This window comes from Cervus elaphus, chromosome 8 (genome assembly GCF_910594005.1).
Source record: "Cervus elaphus chromosome 8, mCerEla1.1, whole genome shotgun sequence".
In the NCBI taxonomy this organism is placed as follows: domain Eukaryota; kingdom Metazoa; phylum Chordata; class Mammalia; order Artiodactyla; family Cervidae; genus Cervus; species Cervus elaphus.
Window position 1 is genome coordinate 32,460,178 of NC_057822.1, and position 27,128 is coordinate 32,487,305.

Consider the following 27,128-nt stretch of genomic DNA (forward strand, 5'->3'; position numbering starts at 1 on the left):
AACTAAATTTTTATAAGGATAAATGGTTCCTAGTGCTGCATAGAAAAAGGAAGAAATCAAACATTATGAAAGGCATAGTGAAAGGATAACAGAAGAGCAAAACTTCAACGTAAACTGAGTCCATGCTGATTCATGTCAATGTATGACAAAACCCACTGAAATGTTGTGAAGTAATTAGCCTCCAACTAATAAAAAAATTAAAAAAAATAAAAAAAAGAAGAAATGGTAATATTGTCATTTATATTATAGAAGTGCCCATCTTTTTCCTCCAGTTCCATAAACAGCTACAGTACTCTTTACAAATCACACTCCGATGGCACCTATAGCATTTTATATGTGGGGCAGTTTGACTTAGAGTTTTCAACACTCCCAGTTTATGATTTGCACATTCATGACTATTGCTTCAATTTACTTTGTAAATAGAATCTTACCTGCCTCTTCATAGCTGAATCCCAGAATTTAGAATAGTACCTGGCAGATAACAGGCTTTCGCTAAATATTTGTCAACTGAATGAATATAATTTCTACTTTTAGACAAACAAAAATACAGGAGAGAAAATAAAATTCTTGGCTAGAAGGCATGATCTGAAATGAATATATATATTATGCCAAATGCATGTTTATTATTCCATTTATCAAACTCACTATTTCAAAACATTTACAAAGTACTGATTTTCATAATACCAATAATATACTGTTATATTCCTTTTTTCAATTTTTCTTTCTTTTTGTTGTAGACTGCATAGTAGGGGATGCTGCATTAATATGATTTTAAATAATTTTTGATATCCACTCCTTTTATAAGTAAGATACTCTGAGATCAACCAGATTTGAGAAAATCATATGTGAATATTGTTTGAAATTCAATTTTAGATAAATATAACTGAGTGTTATCACATGTGCCAATGGGGCTGGCTCCCTCTCTAGGAGAGTATGCTATTTGTCCTGGATTGATTTGCACTTCTGTTGAACTGCAGCTTCTCTTAAAGGATGATCCTATTAAGAAGTAGCAGCTTGGCTGATTAAAGATAATTATCTATTCAGTTTTGTATACATAATCTACTAAAAAGAAGACATATTCTTGTACTACTTGACTTTGGGCTATGAAGTATGTGTAGACTACAGATTTCAACTGCATTATATTTAAGTTTAGTAACCATCATATGCTACTAGATTAAAATAGTACATTCCTCTTAATAACATAACTGTGTACCCCTAGGAAAAATTCAAAGGTCAGACTGTATTTAATTCTTTATATAAATGCATTTTTCTTGTTTAATCCATGTGTAAAATTAGTCATATTTCAAAATGACCCATGCAAACATGCATGTGTTCTTTTTATAGTATTTGTAATCATAGTCATAGCTAATTATATGCATTGGAATATTTTATTGCCTAGGTGATATTAAGATATAGCCAGTCATGAAATTAATTCCTCATACTTGTTACATAGATGCAAATCTTTTTGAATTTCTTAAATGTGGTGACAATAACTAGGCTTTGGCACATTAATTGTCACATGAAAATAACTGCTATAAACGTATTTGAAGACTATTTCTTATATGACTACTGCAAAATTAATCCTCATTAAATATGATGTCAGTAATTTAGAATTTTAGTCATTTTTTGGATATGAGCTGTATTTAAATTGTTTGTATATAATTAGGCACATAAGTTCTGTAATGAACTTCCAAGGAGATAGTTTGTGTACATAGGAAAACATTTCCAAGAATCTTGATCATCTAGGCCTAATATTTCTGTGCAGTTCAACTACAACAGAGAATTAAGCAACAAGAAAATACTATATAAAACCAAGGATCTAACAACATAAGTGTGACTTCTTTGTATCATCCAGGCAATTAAAGCTATAATAGCTGACTGCATCTGAATAATGCTCTAATTTGTAAGATTAATAAGTTATTTTCTGCTCTGATTAAACCAGAATAGGTCAGATTTTTACTCTCATAAAGCCCTATAAGAAGAATTTGTTTGAGTTATTGATTAAAATGTTGAAACTTATGCATGTTGTTTGCTAAATTTCCATTCCTACAGAGAATGAACATGTTGTTAGGTTTGTAAGAATAAAAGTTTTATATTGCTGAGCAACACAGCTGCCATTTCAATTTGAGGCTCAGTTTCTAAATAATCTTGATTTTTATATCAAATTTTATTTCCATTTTGGAACTAGGAAAAGTGGAGGGTTTTACTTACAGTTTCATATTTTATTTGTATTTTTTTTCATTTATTTTTATTATCTGGAGGCTAATTACTTTACAATATTGTAGTGTTTTTTGCCATACATTAACATGAATCAGCCATGCATCTACATGTGTTCCCCATCCTGATCCACCCTCCCACCTCCCTCCCCATCCCATCCCTCTGGGTCTTCCCAGTGCACCAGCCCTGAGCACTTGTCTCATGCACCCAACCTGGGCTGGCGATCCGTTTCACATTTGATAATATAGAGTATTTTCATACTGTCCATGAGGTTCTCAAGGCAAGAATACTGAAGGGGTTTGCCATTCCCTTCTCCTTGGAAGGAAAATTATGACCAACCTAGATAGCATATTAAAAAGCAGAGACATTACTTTGCCAACAAAGGTCCTTCTAGTCAAGGCTATCGTTTTTCCAGTGGTCATGTATGGATGTGAGAGTTGGCCTGTGAAGAAAGCTGAGCACTGAAAAATTGATGCTTTTGAATTGTGGTGTTGGAGAAGACTTTTGAGAGTCCCTTGGACTGCAAGGAGATCCAACCAGTCCATTCTAAAGGAGATCAGCCCTGGGTGTTCATTGGAAGGACTGATGCTAAAGCTGAAACTCCAGTACTTTGGCCACCTCATGCGAAGAGTTGACTCATTGGAAAAGATCCTGATGCTGGGAGGGATTGGGGGCAGGAGGAGAAGGGGTCGACAGAGGATGAGATGGCTGGATGGCATCATCAACTCGTTGGACATGAGTTTGAGTAAACTCCGGGAGTTGGTGATGGACAGGGAGGCCTGGCGTGCTGCGATTCATGAGGTGGCAAAGAGATGGAGACAACTGAACGACTGAACTGAACTGAATATAGAGTATTTAAGTTTTTATTTTAAAATATTATTTTTATCCCAGAATACCATGGTCTAATGAAGAGTGGACAAGGTAATACTCAGCTGTACAAAACTTAGGTTGGAGACATAACTGATGAAGTCACTTAATCCAAATCTCTAAGAAGATCAAGTTGAAGTCAACAGAGACTAAGTGTCCTGCTCAATTTCATATTACAAACCACAGATGGACAACAATATTCTTTAGAGCCTTGCCTCATGCTTAATTTCTGATGTATGGTATGTGAATTATTTCTATACATTTCTTTCTACAAATTCAATTCAGACTCAGATAAGACATTTTATATTATTGGAGATATGAAATAATCATTTCTAAATCTATGAAGACAGTTGCAAAAGTGGAGCCTTATAGTTTATACAATGACGTTGTCATTAAATTAAGTATACACCCTTTCAAACATAGTATCAGAAAGGAACAAGAGTTACATGTATTAACTCTATATTTTGAAAAAGTCAGTAATTTCATTTATATTAAACCTTCACAATTGGTGTAATTCAAATGCACTTCAGTTTTCAGAATGTATGACCCATTATTAGGATGACAGTCTAAATACATAAAAATTAATATGGCGTCATCACCAACCAATTGGGCTTCCCTTATGGCTCAGCTGGTACAGAATCTGCCTGCAGTGTGGGGGACTTGAGTTCGATCTGGGTTAGGAAGATTTGATCTCTGGGGTTAGGAAGGTTTGATCCCTGGGTTAGGAAGATCCCCTGGAGAAGGGAAAGGCTACCCACTCCTGTATTCTGGCTTGAAGAATTCCATGGACTCTATAGTCCATGTGGTTGTGGTCTAGTGTCTTTCACTTTCACTTTCACCAACCAGTCAGAATGGACAACAGATTAAACAGAATGGGTTCACGGTCAATGATCATAACACTTTTTACAACGGCAAATATTATTTCTGAATTAATATATCTTCAAACAATACACCTTTAATTAATTTCATGGCATCCCCTTTATTATTAGCATGTTATCTTCTATACTTGCTGTCAGGTGAATAAAAATGCTTATAAAACATGGAATAGCATGACGAAAATCAAAGAGAAAGAACACTTTTTTCTTTTACAGGTAAAGTGTAAAACCAGTCCCTATGAATCTCCAGAATTTTTTTTTTTTACAATTTCCTAGAGCTAAGGATGAAATGGAATGGAATTCAGGGTCTCACAGAAATGTACAAATATGTATATGTGTTAATATACATACATAATTAAAGCTCTCAAAACTTCTTAAAATGGGAGAAACGGAACCAAACCCATAGTTCTGTGCTAAGTAATAAACAAACAAACAAACAAAAAACACGTCCAGTTCCTAGAACATAGGAATATAATACCTTCATTGCAGGTATTATTCACACATTTATGTCTGCAATGGAGATACATAATCTTATTTCTTTCAGTTCCTCCAATTCCTTTCTCCAGTAGCAGAGAGGCCCATATTTTGCTCAAAAACAAAATGGATTTGCATACAAACAAGGGACGGAATAATGGGGTTATAAATAACTGAGCAGAGTCATCTGGTCTCCTTTTCTCTCTTGTATTTTATCCATTCTTCCTGTTACTCTTTCCCAGGAAATTGAAGTAGAATGGGCTTGCTCTTAAGAGGAGCTATTTAGCTTGTCTCTGCCTTATGCCTTAGAGATAACAGAAGTTAGCTTACTTTCCTCCTTTCCTATTTCAGTTTCTAATCAGGCCAGGACTTAAATAAATAACAAAAAGCACCTGCAAGCATTCACCTATTCCACCCAGATTAGTCTGATAAGAATTTACCATGACTGTGACATGTGGAGCTGGAGTTTCAGCTCCCAGTAGGAACATATTTAAGGTTCCCCATTGTTATAATCCACTTGTAATATAGGAGAACTGGGTTTGATCCCTGGGTCAGGAAGATCCCCTGTAGAATGGAATGGCTACCCACTCCAGTATCCTTGCCTGGAGAATTCCATGGACAGAGGAGCCTGGAGGGCTATAGTCCATCAGGTCACAAAGTCCAACAGGTCAATGACTGAGTGACTAACTCTTTCACTTTTCTTTTTCACTTGTTATAAGACACATCAAAAATTTGGCAGATAACACTAGGGAAATCTTCTTTTCCTTTTTTTTTCCTCCTTTATCTTGTCTTCCTTTTCAGATACAACTAGTTGACAAATAGTGACAGGATGTTGTTTTAATCAGTTTTGAGTCAAACACTGTCAAGTGGTCATTAGTTGATTATTTCAATATTCATAGCAAATGAATTATTTCTCTGAACAGATGTCATATATCAACATAAAACTGAATACTATTATTACAGTGAGAAGCAGAATGATAAAAAGTCTAAATTCTAGTCTCTGGAATTAGACTCTCTGAATTTGAATTCTGACTCCATATTTGATCAGATAGGTATCATTGGGTTTGTTGTTAACTTCATGTCCTAGTTTCCTCATCTGTAAAAAGGAGACAATAGTGAAACAGAAGAGAAGGGGACAGGGCACAACCTTTAAAAGGATGACAGCCTGAGAACACAACATAAACTGATCTAGAATCAAATAGGTCCAAGATGGCAAACGCGTTGACTTCCATTAGGCTCGACTTGAGCTTCAGTATATGCTCACTGTAACACATTAGCAAGCTAAATGACACATTCATAGGGACTCATGACAGTCCCAAGTGTGTTAGTCTCTCAGTCATGTCTGGATTGTAGGGGTCCTCTAACCATGGAATTCTTCAGGCAAGAATACGGGAGTGAGTTGTCATTTCCTTCTCCAGGGGATCTTCCCTACCCAGGAATCCAACCCAAGTCTCCTGCATTATAGGCAGATTCTTTACCATCTGAACTACCAAGTAAGCCCCAAGGCCAGTCATCAAAGATCAAAAAGTGAGCGGCAACCTAATTCCTGGAACACTCTGCCACATCTCCAAAATTGTTGGAATAATCCTCCCATTCTTTACCCTATGCAATTACCCAGTCCATGAAAGCTAACCACACCACTTTCTGAGGTTGCACTTACCCTCAGCAATGGCCCACACTCTTGTCTATGGACTGTGTTTCTCCCAAGGCCACTTTTGACTTCTGAGATGGCTCACACTCTGTCTGTGGAGTGTGTTTCCCTCTATATAAATCTGTTACTGAGTCACAGTAATCCAAGTCTATGCCCCAACCAGTAATGCTGAAGAAGCTGAAGTTGAAGAGTTCTATGAAGAAACACAAGACCTTCTAGAACTAACACCAAAAACTATATAGGAGGTAGTGATCAAAACCATCCACAAGAAAAAGAAATACAAGAAGGCAAAGTGGTTGTCTGAGGAGGCCTTACAAAAAGCTGAGAAAAGAAGTGAAAGGCAAAGGAGAAAAGGAAAGATATACCCATCTAAATTGGGTACCAAAGAATAGCAAGGAGAGATAAGAAAGGCTTCCTAAGTGATCAGTGCAAAGAAATAGAGGAAAACAGTAGAACGGGAAAGATTAGAGATCTCTTCATGAAAATTAAGAGATAACAAGTGAACATTTCATGCAAAGGTGGGTACAGAAATGATATGGACCTAACAGAAGTAGGAGATATTAAGAAGAGATGTCAAGAATACACAGAAAAATGATCCAAAAGAGGTCTTGATGACCTGGACAAGGACAATGGCATGGGTCACTCACGTAGAGCCAGACATCCTGGAGTGTGTAGTCAAGTGGGTTTTAAGAGGCATCACTATGAACAAAGCTAGCTGAGGTGATGGAATCCAGCTATTTCAAATCCTAAAAGATGATACTATTAAAGTGCTGCACTCAATATGCCAGCAACTTTGGAAAACTGAGCAGTGGTCACAGGACAGGAAAAGGTCAGTTTTCATCCCAAAGAAGGTCATTGCCAAAGAACGTTCAAACTGCCACACAACCGCACTCATTTCACATGATAGCAAGGTCATGCTCAAAATTCTTCAAGCAAGGCTTTAACAGTACGTGAACTGAGAACTTACAGCTGCATGACCTGGATTTAGAAAAGGCAGGGCAACCAGAGATCAAATTGACACCACCACTGAGTCATAGAAAAAGCAACGCAAGTCCAGAAAAACATCTACTTCTGCTTCATCGACTGCAATAAAGCACCTGTGTGAACATAACAAACTGTTCTTAAAATTCTAAAAGAGATGGAAATACCAGACCACCTTACCTGCCTCCTAAGAAACCTGTATGCAGGTCAAGAAGCAACAGTTAGAGCCGGACATGGAACAAAGGACTAGTTTAAAATTGGGAAAGGAGTACAGCATAGCTGTATACTGTCACCCTGCTTATTTCACTTATATGTAGGGTACATCATGTGAAATGCCAGGTTGGATGATTCACAAGCTGGAATCAAGATTGCTGGGAGAAATACCAACAACCTCAGATTTGCAGATGACACACCCTAATGGTAGAGAGTGAAGAGTAACTAAAGAGCCTCTTGATGAAGATGAAAGAGGAGAGTGAAAAAGTTAGTTTAAAACTGAACATTCATAAAACTAAGGTTATGGTATCTGGTTTCATCATTTCATGGCAAACAGATGGGGAAACAATGGAAACAGTGACAGACTTTATTTTTGGGGGGGCTCCAAAATCACTGCAGATGGTGACTGCAGCCATGAAATTAAAAAATACTTGCTCCTAGGAAGAAAAGTTATGACAAACCTAGACAGCGTATTTAAAAGCAGAAACATCACCTTGCCAACAAAGTTCGATATAGTCAAAGCTATGGTTATTCCTGTCGTCATGTATGGATGTGAGAGTTGGACCATGAGAAAGGCTGAGCAGCAAAGAATTGATGCTTTTGAACTGTTGGAGAAGACTCTTAAAGGAATTCCATCCTGAATACTCATTGGAAAGACTGATGCTGAAGTTCCAATACTTTGGCCACCTGATGCAAAGAGCCAATTCATTGGGAAAGACTCTCATGCTGGGAAAAACTGCGGGCAGGAGGAAGAGGGGGTTACAGAGGATGAGATGATCAGATGGCATCATTGACTCAATAGACAAGAGTTTAAGCAAACTTGAGGAGTTAGTGATGGACAGGGATGCCTGGTGTGCTGCAGTCCATGGGGTCACAAAGAATCGGACATCAGACAGACTGAACAACACAACAGAGTCCAAGCTTGCTCTGCTCGCTGCAAGATAAGTCAATGAATCTGAGACAAGGTACTGGGATCAGGAACAGACTTTATTTGTGAGCCTGCTGACAGAGAAGATGGCAGGCTAGACCCTCAAAATAACCATCTTGCTGGGGCCTGGATGTCAGATTCTTTTATGGATCAGAGATGGGTGTGATACAAAGTAAACAGACCATTTAATTCTTGCAAATATCTCCTGAAATGACAAGCCTCAGGTAGTGGGATATGTTAATTTCACATCTTCCTTACAATCATTACATGGGTGGTGTGAAATGGAATATCTCCTGTCGTATCAACAAACAAAGATGTCACTTCTATCTGTGATCCCAGACTCCCCAAATGTGAGTTTTTGGTCACAAAATGTGCTGGGTGCTATGCCATTTGCCACACAGAGTATCACAGGCGTTCGCAGGTGGACGGGTCCAGGTTATCTCCCTGAGGTAGGCCATTATATGTACGTTTATCATAATAAAAAGGGTTAAAGTCACAGAAGCAGATGCAGTGTAAATTTAAAATTAACTCTTCCAGGTTACAAATCCACTGCTTTCCTATCACTTTGTCTTTCACTGAATCTTTCTGTAATGAGAAATCAAGAATCTGAGTTTCATTAGGTCCTGAAACTATGTGTGTGATCTCAGCTGGAAAACCATGGGTTTGGGCTGAGTTCAAGCCCTAGCACATGGACTGAAGTCCCAATCTGAGGTGAGTGATTTCAGTAGTAACAACGTCATTAAGTTGTGGTAAAGAATACACAAGATTTTTATGTGAGCTGGCTCAGATGGTTCCATTGGTAAAGGGACTAGACCCAGAAGTGTGGACTGATGTTGCCTCACTATTAAGATAATAGCATTCTGAGCCATCTCCCTGGGTCAAGTTTTCTGCAAAGGGCCAGACAATAAATATTTGAGCCTTCACAAGCCATATAGTTTCCACTGTGTATATTCAACTCTGCTATTGTAGTATAAAAGCAGCCTTAGATAATGCATAAATTAATGGGTATGGTTGAGTACCGTTAAAATTACAGATAAACACAGGTCAAGCTGGCCTATAGGAAATACTTTGCCAAGCCCTGTTCTATGTACTATCCTTTTGAATTGCAAGGTTTTACCATCCTTGTTGACAGGAGCACAAACTATTCCTAGGCTATTGTGATCCTCAGGGATTTTTCTTGTTAACTCTTCAGACAGATTTTTCTAAGGCTTTAGGCTGTCATGTACTGATCCATACTCAGCCAAAGATTGGAAGGGATCTTTTGCAAATCTCCAGAGCTCCCTCTTTGTGCTACTGTCTCCTGTCCTGTCCTCTGCCTGCAAACTCTAGCGGCCTTGGCCTCACTGGACTGCCCATTCCATCTCCCTAACTCTGGGAGTTTGCTGAGCTTCCTCAAGGTTTTTGTCCATTTCTGAGATGCAATCTAGAGGTTTCCTCCAGACAGTATTCTGGGCAGCCCCATAGAGCTCATCTTATTTACCCGCCTCTCAGTACTGTCTTTCACTGCCCAATATTCAATTTCTGAAAACCATTGTTGCATAAATTTTGTCTGTTTTTTCCTTCATTTTAGGTAGGAGGGTAAACCTGGTCCCTGTTTGGCTGGAAGTGGAAGTTGAGATAGGTTTTTAACATTCCATAGACAAGGAAATTAAGACTCAGAAATGTTCAGAAATTTCACCAAGGTCACTCAGCTAGTTAGGAGTAAAGACAGAATTCAAAACCAGGGCTTCTAAATGCTGAGTTATACTAAGTGCTCCATTATACTACACTGCTTCCAACAGAAGGGATTAACCACAACCTGTCTTTTAAATATGCTGCTCCTGCTGCTAAATTGCTGTAGTCGTGTCCGACTCTGCGACACTGTAGATGTAACCCACCAGGCTTCTCTGTCCATGGGATTCTCCAGGCAAGAGTACTGGAGTGTGTTGCCATTTCCTCCACCAGGGGATCTTCCTGACCCAGGCACTGAACCTCTATGTCTCCTGCATTGCACACGGATTACCATCGAGCCACTGAGGAGGCCCGTCTTTTAAATATAATACAAAACAGTGAACTGAAGCCTTCACTAACAGAAACTAATAAACCAAAAATGAAGATTATCTTATTATTTTTGAACAATTTTAGAAGGGTCTGATACTTGTCTTATTTTATAATGGCATCATTATTTTTTTTCTTATAGCTTAGTATCTCTATTGTCATTCTGCCTGTGGGAAATATCTAGGATTATCTCCAAATGGTGGGAAACCTTGCCTGTTTTAATGGTCTAAGACTGATAAGCTTTCTGTTGGAAAGTTCCCATCTGGCTCAAGCTTCAGCTTCTGAATTTTCTAAGGATGTGACTGACTTCTTTGCAAATGTATTGGAACTACCTTTTACAAAGGAGTGAAAAATAGTTCTAAACTACATAAACATGATGAAATGAGAGATGTGGGAAAATGTATGTATAAATTCTCACAGTTCATTTTGGTTACTTTCACTACAAAATTCCATTTAACATTTTTCTGAAATAGTAATAAATTTTTGAATGGCAAAACATATGGCATTTGCATATGCCAAGTGCAAGATATTTAGATAGTGAATATTTGTAGTGTAGCACTGTATTACCAGGAGGTTCTCTGTTTAATGAGAAAGAACACTTATCCTTTTACAAATACATGAATGATAAATATATACTGATACATGTATATATCTATAAACATAGGTAATCTGTATTTGTTGTAAGCAGTGTATTTGCAAATAAAACATTATGCAAATAGTACTATGCCACATGCAACTCCTCTTTTAAATGTGTGAGAAGCTGATTTCTTACAGCAACAGTGAAGCTAAGCCCTAGATGATGATTCACACTTCTTTAAATCTTTTGATTTTAATTATATATGCATACATAATGTTAAATACAGTTTTACTTGCTAGTTAATCACTTAGGTTATTTTTAATATTAGAGGAAAACAAGACTATATCGGGATTTCCTCATTATAGAATGCAATTAACCCATGAAACAAATTAGAATACAGTAAGACAATTATCTCTTCTATTATTTACTTGAAAAAGCTTAGTTCAGGAAGATCAAATAACTTCCTTAAAATCTAAAAGGTGAGGAAGAGCTAAGGGTCTAAATCTTAGTCTATATTCTTTTTCCACACCATTGGTTTGAAATATTTTTATCAAAGATAACATTTCAAAAATTGATACACCATATTTTGTTGTTTAGTTTCTAAGTTGTGTCCGACTCTTTGAACCCCAGGGACTGTAGTTTGCTGGGCTCCTCTGATCATGGGTTTTTCCAGGTAAGAATACTGATGTGGATTGCCATTTCCTTTTCCAAGGGAGTAAGTCCCTGATACACCATGAGAAATCTCAATTTTAAAACAGATAAAGTACTATTTCATTAGTATATAATTTACTTTTAATACATTTAAAATAAAAATATAAAATAAAATAAAAATAATTATTTATGAGATAAATAATTAATGAAGACATTTTAATAAATATTTGAAATCAAATGTTATGAACCACAGTTTCAGTCTTCGATGATCTCTACTCAAATATCCTGTGTATCCTTGTTGGATTTGCAGTGAAGAAATCCCTTATTTATAAAGACAAGCCATTGTGTATGTAAACAGCTCTGTTTAAGGAGCACACCTCAAAATTTCAAGATGCCCTTCAATTAAACTGATCTAGAGACATGAAATATGATGAGAAAATTTTTGTTTCTGTGTTGATTATTTAGGATATCTGAAAACTACTTGCACATTCCTTAAATTTCTCAAACAGAACACTATCAATACTTCCCCATATGTTATATGATATTATGATGATACTGCATGTGTATTATCAATGACCTTTCCTCAGGTCCAAGGAGGTAAACTTGCATTGGCTTGCCACTGGGAATAAATAAAGTATGTCAAATGAATGTGTATTCTGAGCTTATTATGTTATATTTGATATTATTTTCATAGTCCAAATATCCTCATGACATCTTCTTATACTTTTAAAATCATCTTTTCCTGAATAAATGCAGATGAGAAGAGATCTACATGTTCCTGTCCTTATTTCAATTTTGTTTTGCTCTTGACTTCACTTTTCTTTACTCTCTTGAAATGAACATAATTTCTGGTATTTAACTTTGTGATTTTCATCTCTCTGTTCAGATCCTCATTAGACCTTGTCTTTGCTCTTCCCAGTTCCTTCAACTCTTGATATATTTCATACTTTTAAAATGATGAGTGACTTAAGACTGCTTCTCCACCAAAGCACACATTTCTCATTATTCAATGAGAAAAAGACATTAATTTCTTGAACACATAGAATTAAAATTAATTAAATCATTATATTAATTAATTATATCATGTTCCTCGAAGAAATGGTCAAAGGAATGGAAAGGTCAGGTTGAAATTATATTTCTTCAAACTGATGAAGTGTTTTTAATTAATAGGGTCCCTGGTTTACACTCTTTATTTTTTATGTTTCTCATTGTTCCATCCTTGATTTTGACAGTTTTCTTAAAATTAGTGTACTATTGAGTATAGAGCAGTAATGAAGAAAAAAAGTAGATTTGTTGTACCATGGGCTTCAAGACTTGCATGACAGTAAGATTGAACTGACATTTATTTAAAATAAGGTTTGCCTGACAACGTATAGGAAAGAAATTTGGGGACGGATGTCAAGGACAGTAAAAGGCAGTGAAAACATATTTAATAATTATGACAGTAAAATATATATCTAGTATTAGTTGTACAGCTTTTAAAAACACATATTATTCTATTATTAGAAAGTACAGCCAAAAACTTTGAAATTTCAGAATTCAAAACTTAAGGACCTGAATACTTGGATGCTATTTCAAGATAATAAAGGGGATTTATTGATGTGAACATGTTTATAAAAAACAAGCTAAAACTCCTTTAGATTTATGATGTCAATATATATTCTATATATTGTAAAGTATAAATTATAATACTAATGAGTCTTCACATTAAAAAATTAAATTCTCATAGTTAGGGTCTTTTACCATATACAGTGTTTTCTGTTTCAATTCTAGCAGAGCATAAAAGTCTTAATGTCAAGAACATTACTAAAATATTTTTAAGGAACTCCTTGTTATTAGTGTGGCCCATATACCAGTCTACAATGGGAACACAACTTAAGGTTTGTTAAGAAGACAAACTTACCGAATTCTGAATTTCAGATATGTGATGGCAATATCATGAAACCAGATCCATGGAACAAACAATTATCTTACGGCTCTAGAATTGCTGAGTATATTCATACTTTCTAGACTATTTTTAAATAGAATATTTTTCCATTATATATATTCAATCTCTATTTCTTCATCTAAAATCACTATCTCTACCACTTTGAGTGACTGCCAATAAATAACAAAAAGTTTTAACATCTCAAAACTTAAAAAAGTTTATAACATGTATTATAATAGCAAAGGTAAGCTATATCAATCAATAACAGATATACATTATTTAACACAGGATATCATTAAAGATAGAGTTGTAATTGTAATTTTAACATTTTAAACGTACAAGTGGAATCATTGTGTGGTTGTTAACATTAGTTGCTACACTACTGATCATCAGCAAGGATAAAATATTTTCTTATTGATAACATTCATCTTATTGCAGAAAAATGTCAAACATGATAATATGCTATAATTATTACCAGTTAAAACAATTATTTTTGGACATAATTGCAGCAAAATGAATATATATTTAAATTTAATTGTAAAATCTAGAGACTATTAGGTATTACGAACTTACTATAGACTAAAATATTCTGTAAAATGTTTTAATTTTACTCTTGTCAAAGTTTTGTTCTTCCCTACTTTTAGCCATTTGCCTTCAAAAAACTTGATTTACTTGAGTTGGATGGTGATTTCAAGGCATGCAGACTCCAAATTTTGCATGATGCTTCTAGGAACTTTAGTAATCTAAATGAGCACACACTTACCTTCTCTATTATCCTTTTCTTTACGCATGTGATAAATGCAATGTTTTCATTATATATATGTGATATGATATATAATATGATGATTATAACAGTGTAATATATTTTAGTATAATATTAAGAACAGAAATTTACATAAAAGGAAACGCAAAAAATTAAAATGGCAATAGAAAATACTTTCAGGACCAATATTAAAGTTGTCAGCTTGGTCAAAATGTTAAACAAAAAAGATCCTACCTGATAAATCAAAGGTCACCTCATTGCCCGGACTTGGACCTACATCAATGGACACAATGGGCAAGAGCTTCCGAAAATCCCACAGCTTTGTAACTCCACAGGCATCACAGGATGCTATCATGTGACCCTTTAAAGTATTAAAAAAGAAGTTTTATATATATACACACACACATGATACTGCTCTAAAAATATATATAGAAACTCAGGCCAAAAGAAAAGATTTTCTATTACCACTTTATTAAATCCACAAGAATACATTCCTCTAAACTAAAAAGTATTCATTAGACCTTTGTCTTCGACACAAAAGCATTATAAAATGAAAATATATCTATACAAAATCCTATATCAAATTTTGGAAGATGATTCTCAGGAAATCATTTTTTTGATTTTAATTATATTAGAAGATGTAATAAAACAGGACTACACACATGAATGTGCATGCAATTTGTCTATATATACACATATCTCATATATGACATGTGATTTCCATATAAAAACTACTTATACATGTAAAAAAATTGCACTAAAGGCATACTCCCTTCACATGCTTGTAACTAGTTAGTACTGACAATTTATATCTCAGAGTAAAAATAAAAACAGAGGTAGGAAAACAAATGGACAGGAAAGAATAATTTTTATCATAGTGGGTAGATCACTGGAACCATGTAAAATTGATGGCAAGGAAGCTGTGCCTACTGTGGTCTGTTAGACAAAATTATTAGAAATAATTTTTTTAAAGCCTAGTCAAAAATCATTCCTTCATTATTTTCTTTCTAGATATTCTAAAATGTTAAATAACTTGATCAATATATAATTTCTCTCATTATTTTGAACTAGCTCCATACTTATTCCTCATTTACTCCTTGATTTCTACCCTTTCTGTAAAAAATGTGCATCCTGTATTAGAATCCAAGTGGTGTGTTTCCCTAAATATTTCAGTAATGTAGCAAATGCCATTAGTTTTAAAATTCTGTAACTGTTATCACTCACAATGCAATATAACAATCTTTTACGCTCAATCTAATAAATGGAATATTTAATCCTTTTTAAAAAGAACACAAGGAACTTGGAATGTTTTCAAATATGTAAACATGAAAGAATTGTGAAGAATCAATGAATTTAATTTTTAGAAAAGAACAGTTATCAGGATTACATGGAATATTAAATGTTAAAAATTATAAAGAACTCTTTTCAGATATAAGGGCTTTCAAACACCTTTTAGAAGTCACAGAATGGAATTTTCTTTCAACTTGAGTACAGAATAAATTTTAATCAGAATTTAATTTGGAGGAACTTCTTCTCAAAGTCAGGTTATAGACTTCATGACCTTTTTTTCTCTAGATTTTATGACACAAAGAAAATCATAAAATGTGCCTCATACCATTGAACATTAAAGTTTTAGAAACTATACTAAATATAAAAAATAAATTATTTAAATGGTTTTAGTATTTTCATATTTCATTTTTACTGCTGTCAATAAATTTATAACATTTTGATAAAATTAAAATAATAGTCAATACTTATTAAGGGTTTTTAATGAACTAAATGCTGTGCTAAATAATTTATTGATAAAAATAGATTTATTATTTTAAACAATTTTGAATAACATCATTTAGCCAAACTTTTCCATTTCCCAAGGAGCTTAAAATTCATGACAAAATATGCATTATGTAAAAATAGAATAACTTGTAAAGTGGTATAAGTTTGCATTCAGATTTGATAACCAGGAGACACTTGGTAACTACACTTTCAGTTAGAAGAGAGGTAATGTAGTGCTTATTGGAGTGCCTGGAGCATAGGAAAATTTAAAAAAAAAAAATTAACCCAATAGATGACAAATGCCTCTTGGGTGTTTACCCAGAAGTTTTAAAGTACTTTCACACTGTCCCTGAGGTTCTTGAGGCCAAGAATCCTGGAGTAGTTTGCCATTTTCCTCTCCAGTGGACCATGCTTTGTCAGAGGATTGAGGGCAGGAGGAGAAATGGGTGACAGAGCATGAGATGGTTGGATGGCATCACTGACTCAAAGGACCTGAGTTCAAGCAAACTCCAGGAGATGGTGGAGGACAGGGAAGGCTGGTGTACTATAGTCCATGGGGTCGTGGAGACTCAGACACGACTTTGTGACTGAACTTTCACACCAGTCTTAAGGTAATATTGCTTCTAACCTTAATAGTTCTGAATCAGCTAGGCAAAAGGAAGAAATAAAAGGTGCACAGAATCCAGAACAAAAAAAGTTGGAATATCAAGATCCTGTATTCCTTCTCATGCAATCTCAGGTGAACTGGGATCATCTGCCATTCTCCTATATGTCAAAAAAAGTCACTAAATTATTACTAATCCAAATCACACACTGTGAGTTTTGAGAAAAATGAAGATAGGGAGTGTGGAAAAGGGTTTAGTTGACAACCTGGTGAAAAAACATATTTTATCTATAATTTATGTCAGGTAAGAAAACAAAGACTAGCTTCAGTTAGGCAATTAACCTAACTAAGAAATAAAGATTTCAAAGAAAATGTTTTTTGTTGAGGGAGGTAGGAATTGTGACCATCCTAAAGAAAGTATAAACTCAAAGAATTTTGGAAACTTCTCTAAAATGGAATTCTGGTTATGTCACTGGTACCAGTACTGATACTGAGAAGGAAAGGTAAGAAAGACGGCTGTGTTGAAAGCTCTCAAAGAAGGCCAGCTTCAGGCAGATGGTTATTTATACGACACTGAATCTCCAGCACCTGGTTTGGTTCCTGTGACACTTGGGATTTAATTTTGATTTATAGAGTAAATGAATATAAATGGAGTAGAGGAATCAATGTTGACCATGTGAAACTTTAACGGACTTTTGTTTCTCAAAATATGGTAAATGAGCAGAAGCTCAGAAAGATACAATAGTGTTTTAGCTTTTTTTTGGGGGGGGGTGTGTGTGTATTTATTAGTTTTGGGATTATACACTCAAATAGTAAAATGAAGCAAGTAGAATCTAGAAAATGGACAAAGGATACAGTTGAGATTAAAATGAATAGTTATGACTCCTAAATGCCCCTATTAAGCTTTCTCATCTCCAACTTAAAGATCCTAGTGAGAAAATCCATATAGATGTGAAGTTAAGTTAGAGTATAACAGTATAAAATCAAACTAGCTTTACCTAGGCTGCTGGAAATATACTGGAGAAATATTTAGCTGTACATATCAAGAGTCACAAAGGTATTCATACTTTTGAAACTTTTAATGTTACTTATTAAAAAATGGAAACACATGAAATATGTAATAATCTAATTTGGAAGAAATAAATCTTGCACTGTTGCGGATCCTGAAAACTGCTAGAGGCACCTTTTATAAAACAAACTTGTTACCAACAATGACAGGAAGAAAAGCAGACTGAACAGCTATCTCTCAGCACAGATGGCTTCAAACATATTTATATATTGTAAAACAAAGACAAAGCAAAAATTAGCTAATGAAGTAATTTACAATCTAAATGAATATTTAGACTATTTTCATAAATCTATAGTATTTCTTCACATAAACATATCTTATGGCTTTCTATAATTTTCAAAAATAGATTTTACAAGTTTGGTCATTACTCTAAGTTTGGGTTAGGAGGATATTTTTCAGGTAGTGTAAGAAATGCCATAGAGTAATAAACTATTCTATATGAAACTGCTTATATATTTATATTATATTATATCAAGAAGAAAAACATAGATTCTTAATTTATTATAGAAAACAGAGGTCCAATTTGATTGTACTTTGAACCTCCTTTCTGATAAATCAGCTAAATCAGATTAAGAAGAAAAACATAGATTACTCACTATTTCTATACATATTCACACATATATATATATATATATATATGCATATATATATATATATCTTTATTTTTACCATCTTTATTTGGAGTGAATATCAGAACATCTAAAGAAGGAAAATATTTTTAGGTCAATGACATTACTTTTTTTGCAAGTATCTTCAAGACTGAAAAAAACAATACATGTAATTGTTCTCTTCTGAGAGTTATGCAAAATAACAGGAAACTAAATTAATGATTATGTATCAATTATGTACACATGAGAGTATTATAAGCTCTTTAAGAATAGGTACTTTGGCTTAACGATACATTCCCATGATCTTGAATAGCACCTAGTAAATGTTTTGCGAATAACTGCAGATGTATAAATAAACAACCAAGACGAATTACTGTGGTGTACTGTGTTTAGTTGCTCAGTGGTGCACGATCTTTGTGACCCCATGGACTGTAGCCCGCCAGGCTCCTATGTCCATGGGGATTCTCCAGGCAAGAATACTGCCTGGGTTGCTGTCCCCTCCTCCTGGGAATTTTCCCGACCCAGGGTTCGAACCCAGGTCTCCATCATTGCAGGCAAATTTTACCATCTAATCCACAAAATAGCAATTACGGAAACAGTGTAAGACATGGGAAAGTTGATGCTAAACTGTCGTTAAACTGCTTTAAAGTATACAACAGATATGGTACAGTGATTGAATAGGGACATATGTTTATAAAAAGTTGCCCTATATATTTCTTAAGACTTTATTTTTTAAAGGTAGTTTTGGCTCATAGCAAAACTAAAGGGAAAATAGAGAAATTTTTATTTATCTCCTGCCTCCACACACACATAGCCTCCCCCATTTACAACTTCTACATTGGAGTGGCAGATTTCTTACATTTGATGAACCAATATTGGCACACTATAATCACCTCAAATTCATAATTTTACATTACAATTCACTCCTAGTGTTGCACATTCTATGAGTTTAGACAACTGTACAATGACATATACCCTTCACAATGGTATCATCAGAGGATTTTTCCTAAGTATCCTTTGATACTCAGCCTCTTGCTGAGAGTGAAAGACGAGAGTGAAAAAGTTGGCTTAAAGCTCAACATTCAGAAAACTACGATCACGGCAACTGGTCCCATCACTTCATGGGAAATAGATGCGGAAACAGTAGAAATAGTGGCAGACTTTATTTTTGGGGGCTCCAAAATCACTGCAGATGGTGATTACAGCCATGAAATTAAAAGACACTTACTCCTTGGAAGGAAAGTTATGACCAACCTAGATAGCATGTTAAAAAGCAGAGACATTACTTTGCCAACAAAGGTCCATCTAGTCAAGGCTATGGTTTTTCCAGTGGTCATGTATGGATATAAGAGTTGGACTGTGAAGAAAGCTGAGCGCTGAAAAATTGATGCTTTTGAACTGTGGTGTTGGAGAAGACTTTTGAGAGTCCCTTGAACTGCAAGGAGATCCAACCAGTCCATCCTAAAGGAGATCAGTCCTGGGTGTTCATTGGAAGGACTGATGCTGAAGCTGAAACTCCAATACTTTGGCCACCCCATGCGAAGAGTTGACTCATTGGAAAAGACCCTGATGCTGGGAGGGATTGGGAGCAGAAGGAGAAGGGGACGACAGAGGATGAGATGGTTGGATGGCATCATTGACTCAATGGACATGAGTTTGAGTAAACTCCAGGAGTTGGTGGTGGACAGGGGGGCCTGGCGTGTTACGATTCATGGGGTCGCAAAGAGTCGGACACAACTGAGCGACTGAACTGAACTGAACTGAACTGACCTGAAGTATCCTTTGTACTCATCCATCCATCCAAACCCCAGGTAATCACTGATCATTTTGCCTCTCTAGAGGGCAGCCAGAATGAAAACCACAATTACAGGACTTCCCTGGTGGCTCAGATGGTAAAGCATCTCTGTCTACCATGCAGGAGGCATGGGTTCAATCCTTGGGTCGGGAAGATCCACTGGAGAAGGAAATGGCAGCCCACTCCAGTACTCTTGCCTGGAAAATCCCATGGATGGAGGAGCCTGGTGGGCTACAGTCCATGGGGTCGCAAAGAGTCGGACATGACTGAGAGACTCCACCACCACCAACAACAAAACTAATCATATGGATATCAGCCTTGTTTACTCAATGAAACTATGAGCCATGCCATGTAGAGCCATCAAAGATGGATGGGTCAGGGTGGAGAGTTCTGACAAAATGTGGTCCACCAGAGAAGGGAATGGCAAACCACTTCAGCATTCTTGCCTTTAGAACACCATGAAGAGTGTGACCCCATGGACTATACAGTCCATGGAATTCTCCAGGCCAGAATATTGGAGTGGATAGGCTTTCCCTTCTCCAGGGGATCTTCCCAACCCAGGGAATGAACCCAGGTCTCCCACACTACAGGTAGATTCTTTACCAACTGAGCCAGAAGGGAAGCCCAAGAATCCTGGAGTGGGTAGCCTATCCCTTCTGCCACAGATCTTCCCAACCCAGGAATTGAACCAGCGTCTCCAGCACTGCAGGTGTACTGTTTACCAACTGAGCTATCAGGGAAGCCCCCATGAAGAGTACGAAAAGGCAAAACGATATGACACTGAAATATGAACTCCCCAGTTCAGTAGGTGCCCAATATGCTATGGGATAAGAGTGGAAAGATAGCTCCAGAAGGAATGAAGAGGCTGAGCCAAAAGGGAAACATACCCAGTTGTGGATGTGCTGGTTATAAAAGTAAAGTCCGATGCTATAAAGAACAATATTGGATGGGAAGCTGGAATGTTAGGTCCACGAATCAAGGTAAATTGGAAATGGTCAAACAGGAGATGGCAAGAGTGAACATTGACATTTTAGGAATCAGTAAACTAAAATGGATCAGAATGGGCAAATTTAATTCAGATGACCATTATATCTACTACTGTGGACAAGAATACCACAGAAGAAATGGACTAGCCATCACAGTCAACAAAAGAGTCTGAAATGCAGTATTTGGGTGCAAGCTCCAAAATGACAGAATGAACTCTGTTCATTTCCAAGGCAAACCATTCAATATCACAATAATCTAAGTCTATGCCCCAAGCACTAATGGTGAAGAAGCTAAGTTGAAGAGCTCTATGAAGACCTATGAGACCTTCTAGAATTAACACCAAAAAAAGATGCTCTTTTCATTACAGGGGACTGGAATGCAAAAGTAGGAAATCAAGAGAAACCTGGAGTAACAGGCAATTTTGGCATTGGAGTACAAAATGAACCAGTGCAAAGGCTAACAGAGTTCTGCCAAGAGAAGGCACTGGTCATAGCAAAGACCTTCTTCCAACAGCACAAGAGACAACTCTACACATGGACATCATCAGATGGTCAATACCAAAATCAGATTGATTATATTCTTTGCAGCCAAAGCAGGAAAAGCTCTATAGAGTCAGCAACAACAAGATCAGGAAGCTGACTGTGGCTCAGATCATGAACTCCTTATTGCCAAATTCAGACCTAAATTGAAGAAAGCAGGGAAAACCACTAGACCATTCAGATATGACTTAAATCAAAACCCTTACGATTACAGTGGAAATGATAAATAGATCCAAAGGATTAGATCTGACAGAAAGAGTGCCTGAAGAAACATGGATGGAGGTTTCTGACACTGTACAGGAGGTGGTGGTCAAAACCATCCCTAAGAAAAGAAAGGCAAAAAGGCAAAATGGTTGGCTGAGGAGGCCTTGCAAATAGCTGATAAAAGAAGAGAAGTGAAAGGCAAAGGAGAAAAGGAAAGATATACCCAAATGAATGAAGAGTTCCAAAGAATAGCAAAGAGATATAAGAAAGCCTTCCTAAGTGAACAATAAAGAAATAGAGGAAAACAACAGAATGGGAAAGACTAGAGATCTCTTCAAGAAGTTAGACATACAAAGGAGACATTTCGTGCAAAGATGGGTACAATAATGGACAGAAATTGTATGGACCTAACAGAAGCAGAAGATATTAAGGAGAGGTGGCAAGAATATACAGAGGAACTATAAAAAAAAAAAATCTTAATGACCCAAAACACCATGATGATGTCATCACTCACTTAAAGCCAAACATTTTAGAGTGTGATGTCAAGTGGACTTTAGGAAGCATTACTACGAACAAAGCTAATGGAGATGATAGAATTCCAGCTGAGTTATTTCAAATTCTAAAAGATGATGCTGTGAAAGTGCTGTACTCAATATGCCAGCAAATTTGGAAAATTCAGCAGTGGCCACAGGACTGGAAAAGGTCAGTTCTTATTCCAATCCCAAAGAAGTGCAGGGCAAAGAATGTTCAAACTATTGCACAATTGCAATCATTTCACATGCTAGCAAGATAATGCTTACAATTTTCCAAGTTAGGCTTTAACAGTATGTGAATTTGCAGATGTTCAAGCTGGATTTAGAAAAGGCAGAGGAAACAGAGATCAAATTGCCAACATCTGTTGGATCACAGAAAAAGCAAGAGTTCCAGAAAAACATCTACTTCTGCTTCACTGACTATGCTAAAGCTTTGGCTGTGAGTATCACAACAAACTGGAAAACTCTTCAAGAAATGGAAATACCAGACCACCTCATCTGCCTCCTGGGAAACCTATATGCAGGTCAAGAAGCAACAATTAGAACCAGACACGGAACAATGAACTGGTTCCAAATTGGAAAAGGACTACGTCAAGGTTGTTTATTGTCACCCTGCTTATTTCACTTATATGTAGAGTACATCACGAGAAATGCCAGACTGGATGAAGTACAAGCTGGAATCAAGATTGCTGGGAGAAATACCAATAACCTTAGATATGCAGACGACACCACCCTTGAGGCAGAAAGTCAAGAGGAACTAAAGAGCCTCTTGATGACGGTGAAAGAGGAGAGTAAATAATATGGCTTAAAACTCAACATTTAAAAACTAAGATCATGGCATGTGGTCCCATCACTTCATGACAAATAGATGGGGAAAAAATGGAAACAGTGACAGACTTTATTTTCTTGGGCTCCAAGTCACTGCAGATGGTGATGGCAGTCATGAAATTAAAAGATGTTTGCTCCTTGGAAAAAAAAAATCAATGACAAACCTAGACAGCACATTTAAGAAAAGAGAGAGACATCACTTTGCCAACAATGGTCTGTATAAGTCAAAGCAATGTTTTTTTCAGTATTCAGGTACGGATGTGAGAGTTCGCCAATAAAGAAGGCTGAGCACCAAAGAATTGATGCTTTTGAAATGTGCTGTTGGAGAAGATTCTTGAGAGTACCCAGAACTGTAAGGAGATCAAACCAGTCATTTGTAAAGGAAATCAACCCTGAATATACACTGAAACGACTGATGCTGAAACTGAAGCTCCCGTACTTTGGCCACCTGATGAGAAGAGCAAACTCATTAGAAAAGACCCTGATGCTGGGAAAGACTGAAGGCAGGAGGAACAGGTGGCAACAGAGGATGAGATGGTTGGATGGTATCATCTACTCAGTGGACTTGAGTTTGAGCAAACTCTGGGAAATGGTGAAGGACAGGGAAGCCTGGTGTTCTGCAGTCCATACGGTCACAAAGAGTCAGACACATCTGAGCAACCGAACAATATACTGAAACTATATGTAATTTTTTTCTGTAATTTTTAAGTCTCCTAAAAATGTATTATCACTCTTTCATAATTTAATAAATAGAAAAGAAGAAAAAGAAAGGAAATAGACTAGAACAAATAAAGAAAAAGAAAGTTTCATAAAGTCGGATATGTACAAGATCTCAAAGAAAGATTACATATAAAAAGGATACACATTACAGAAAAATAGAAGGTAACATGGATTCAGGAATAAAAGCACAGGCTTCTGGGCTATGTGTTTAGGAGCAAGCCCTAGTTATTTCACTTCTGTAGGGTATCAGAGACTACACAAACTTTGTGTCAGATGGGTGACAAAAGCTTATATATTTTTAAAACCACTGATAGTGTGGTTCAGTCGCTCAGTCATGTCCAGCTCTTTGAAGCACCATGAACTGCAGCACACCAGGCTTCCCTGTCCATCACCAAATCCCAGAGCTTGCTTAAACTCATGTCCATCGAGTTGGTGATGCCATCCAACCATCCCATCCTCTGTCTTCCCTTTCTCCTCCTGCCTTCATCTTCCCCAGCATCAGGGTTTTTCCAATGAACCAGTTCTTTTCTTGAAAATATGAAGCTGACAAAAGTTGCTTGCTAGTGCTGCCTGAAGCTGCAATTTACATGAAGGTAAACATTTATAGAATCCACAGTCTCACAACTTGGACCTAAAGTGAGAGTAACACAATTCCAGTTAATGAAAAATAAATACTCATTAAAAAAAATAAGTGAAACAAAAACAATATAAAAGGACTTGAAAAAAGACAAGAAATTGAAATATTAATTATTGAAAACAAAAGATTCATTACATGGGAAATACCTTAGAAAAGACAAACTTGAAAAGAGAGTTAGTGAATATAAAGGCTGGGAAATTCCATGAGATGGCATATTTAAGATAAAATCATGACAGCGTGTAGACCACTGAGATGTGGGGAAGTATGGAGCTGGGTATTCCAGTATATTACATAAAAGAGAATGCATAGTCAGAAAGTAGAGCAGTATTGGAAGGTATAATACTTGAAACTTTTCCACTGAAGGAAGCTATATGTTAAAGATAAAAGCAAATTCCAAGTACTGAGCATGGTATGTAAAACACACTGAGAAACAAGTAATAAAAAGTTATAGAGCATTATGAATTTAAAAAATTATAAGAGAAAAAACACAGATTATATATAAAAGAAAATCAATTAGATTGTTTTTTTAATAAAAACTAGATGCTATAATTAGTGAAATAATGTCCACAGTGTGGGGGAAACTAAAATTCAATCTATATCTGTTTAAGTTCAGTTCAGTTCAGTCACTCAGTCATGTTCAACTCTTTGCAACCCCAGGGACTGCAGCATGCCAGGCCTCCCTGTCCATTATTAACTCCCTGGAGTTCACCCAAAGTCATGTCCATTGAGTCAGTGATGTCATCCAACCATCTCATCCTCTGTCGTCCCATTCTCCTCCTGCCTTCAATCTTTCCCAGCATCAGGGTCTTTTCAAATGAGTCAACTCTTCACATCAGGTGGCCAAACTATTGGAGTTTCAGCTTCAGCATCAGTCCTTCCAATGAACACCCAGGACTGATCTCCTTTAGGATGGACTGGTTGGATCTCCTTGTAGTCCAAGGGACTCTCAAGAGTCTTCTCCAACACCACAATTCAAAAGCATCAATTCTTCGGTGCTCAGCTTTCTTTATAGTACAACTCTCACATCCATACATGACTACTGGAAAAACCATAGCCTTGACTAGATGGACCTTTGTTGGCAAAGTAATGTCTCTCCTTTTTAATATGCTGTCTAAGTTAGTCATAGCTTTTCTTCCAAGGAGCAAGTGTCTGCAGTCATCTGCAGTGATTTTGGAGCCCCCAAAAATAAAGTCTGCCACTGTTTCCACTGTTTCTCCATCTATTTGCCATGAAGTGATGGGACCAGATGCCATCATCTTAGTTTTCTGAATGTTGAGCTTTAAGCCAACTTTTTCACTCTCCTCTTTCACTTTCATCAAGAGGCTCTTTAGGTCTTCTTCACTTTCTGCCATAAGGGTGGTGTCATCTGCATATCTGAGGTTATTGATATTTCTCCCAGCAATCTTGATTCCAGCTTATGCTTCCTCCAGCCCAGCATTTCTCATGATGTACTCTGCATATAAGTTAAATGAGCAAGGTGACAATATACAGCCTTGATGTACTCCTTTTCCTATTTGGAACCAGTCTGCTGTTCCATGTCTAGTTCTAACTGTTGCTTCCTGACCTGCATACAGATTTCTCAAAAGGCAGGTCAGGTGATCTGGTATTCCCATCTCTTTCAGAATTTTCCACAGCTTGTTGTGATCGACTCAGTCAAAGTTTTGACATAGTCAATAAAGCAGAAATAGATGTTTTTCTGGAACTTTCTTGCTTTTTTGATAATCCATAGGATGTTGGCAATTTGATCTCTGGTTCCTCTGCCATTTCTAAAACCAGCTTGAACATCTAGAATTTCACAGTTCACGTATTGTTGAAGCCTGGCTTGGAGAATTTTGAGCGTTACTTTACTAGCATGTGAGAAGAGTGCAATTGTGCTATAGTTTGAGCATTCTTTGGCATTGCCTTTCTTTGGGATTGGAATTAAAACTGACCTTTTTCAGTCCTGTGATCACTGCTGAGTTTTCCAACTTTGCTGGCATACTGAGCTAATTATGACTCTGGCTTAAATGTATTTTAAACATTCAGATTATAAAAGTTTACCTCGAAACATCTGATGGAGAGAAGTATAATAATTATATTTTACCACAATTAACAATAGTTACATTGTCAGGTGATATAATGGTCAGCACACATACTGAAAAATCAAGGAATTTTAATCACGGTTAGTTGACTCTTCACTACAAAAAAGAAATGCCCAAACCAAACCCTAACTGTAACTATGCTAAACCAACCTTAATTTTAGTCTTAATCAAAATAAAACAGACAAAAAACAAGAAGCTCATTAAGAAGAAGTATATCAAAGAATAACAGAAAACACAGTAAGTTGTGATAGTAATAACAATGAGCATACAAATAATTATACAGATAACCACATAAATAGGCTACACATAACAATTAAAATAGACAACAAAAATGTTTAGAATAAAACAAAATACAGTCTTCTGCAAATTACAAAAGAAACATTAAAATATGTACAGGGGCAAAAATAAAATATTCAGAAAGAGTGAAATTATTAAAAATTATTAGATAATTAATAGGAAGCAGGTAAAGCAGTATCAGTATCAGAAAAAAAAAAAACAGTTAAATGAAAGAAAAAATTCTTACTAGAATTAAGGGAGGTCAAGTGATTTTCCTAACATTATCTAGGTAGAATGATTTGGAGTGAGGATT

General features: G+C 36.2%; 1 protein-coding gene across 1 annotated transcript in view; it reads right to left on the minus strand.

Annotated features, from left to right (window-relative positions):
• SPAG16 (sperm associated antigen 16) overlaps window positions 1-27,128 on the minus strand; it is a 965,654-nt gene that overhangs the window by 249,535 nt on the left and 688,991 nt on the right. Inside the window, exon 15 of the mRNA XM_043910138.1 lies at window positions 14,396-14,522. Within this exon, the coding sequence (XP_043766073.1) occupies window positions 14,396-14,522 (127 nt within the window). The remainder of the gene's footprint in view (window positions 1-14,395; window positions 14,523-27,128) is intronic.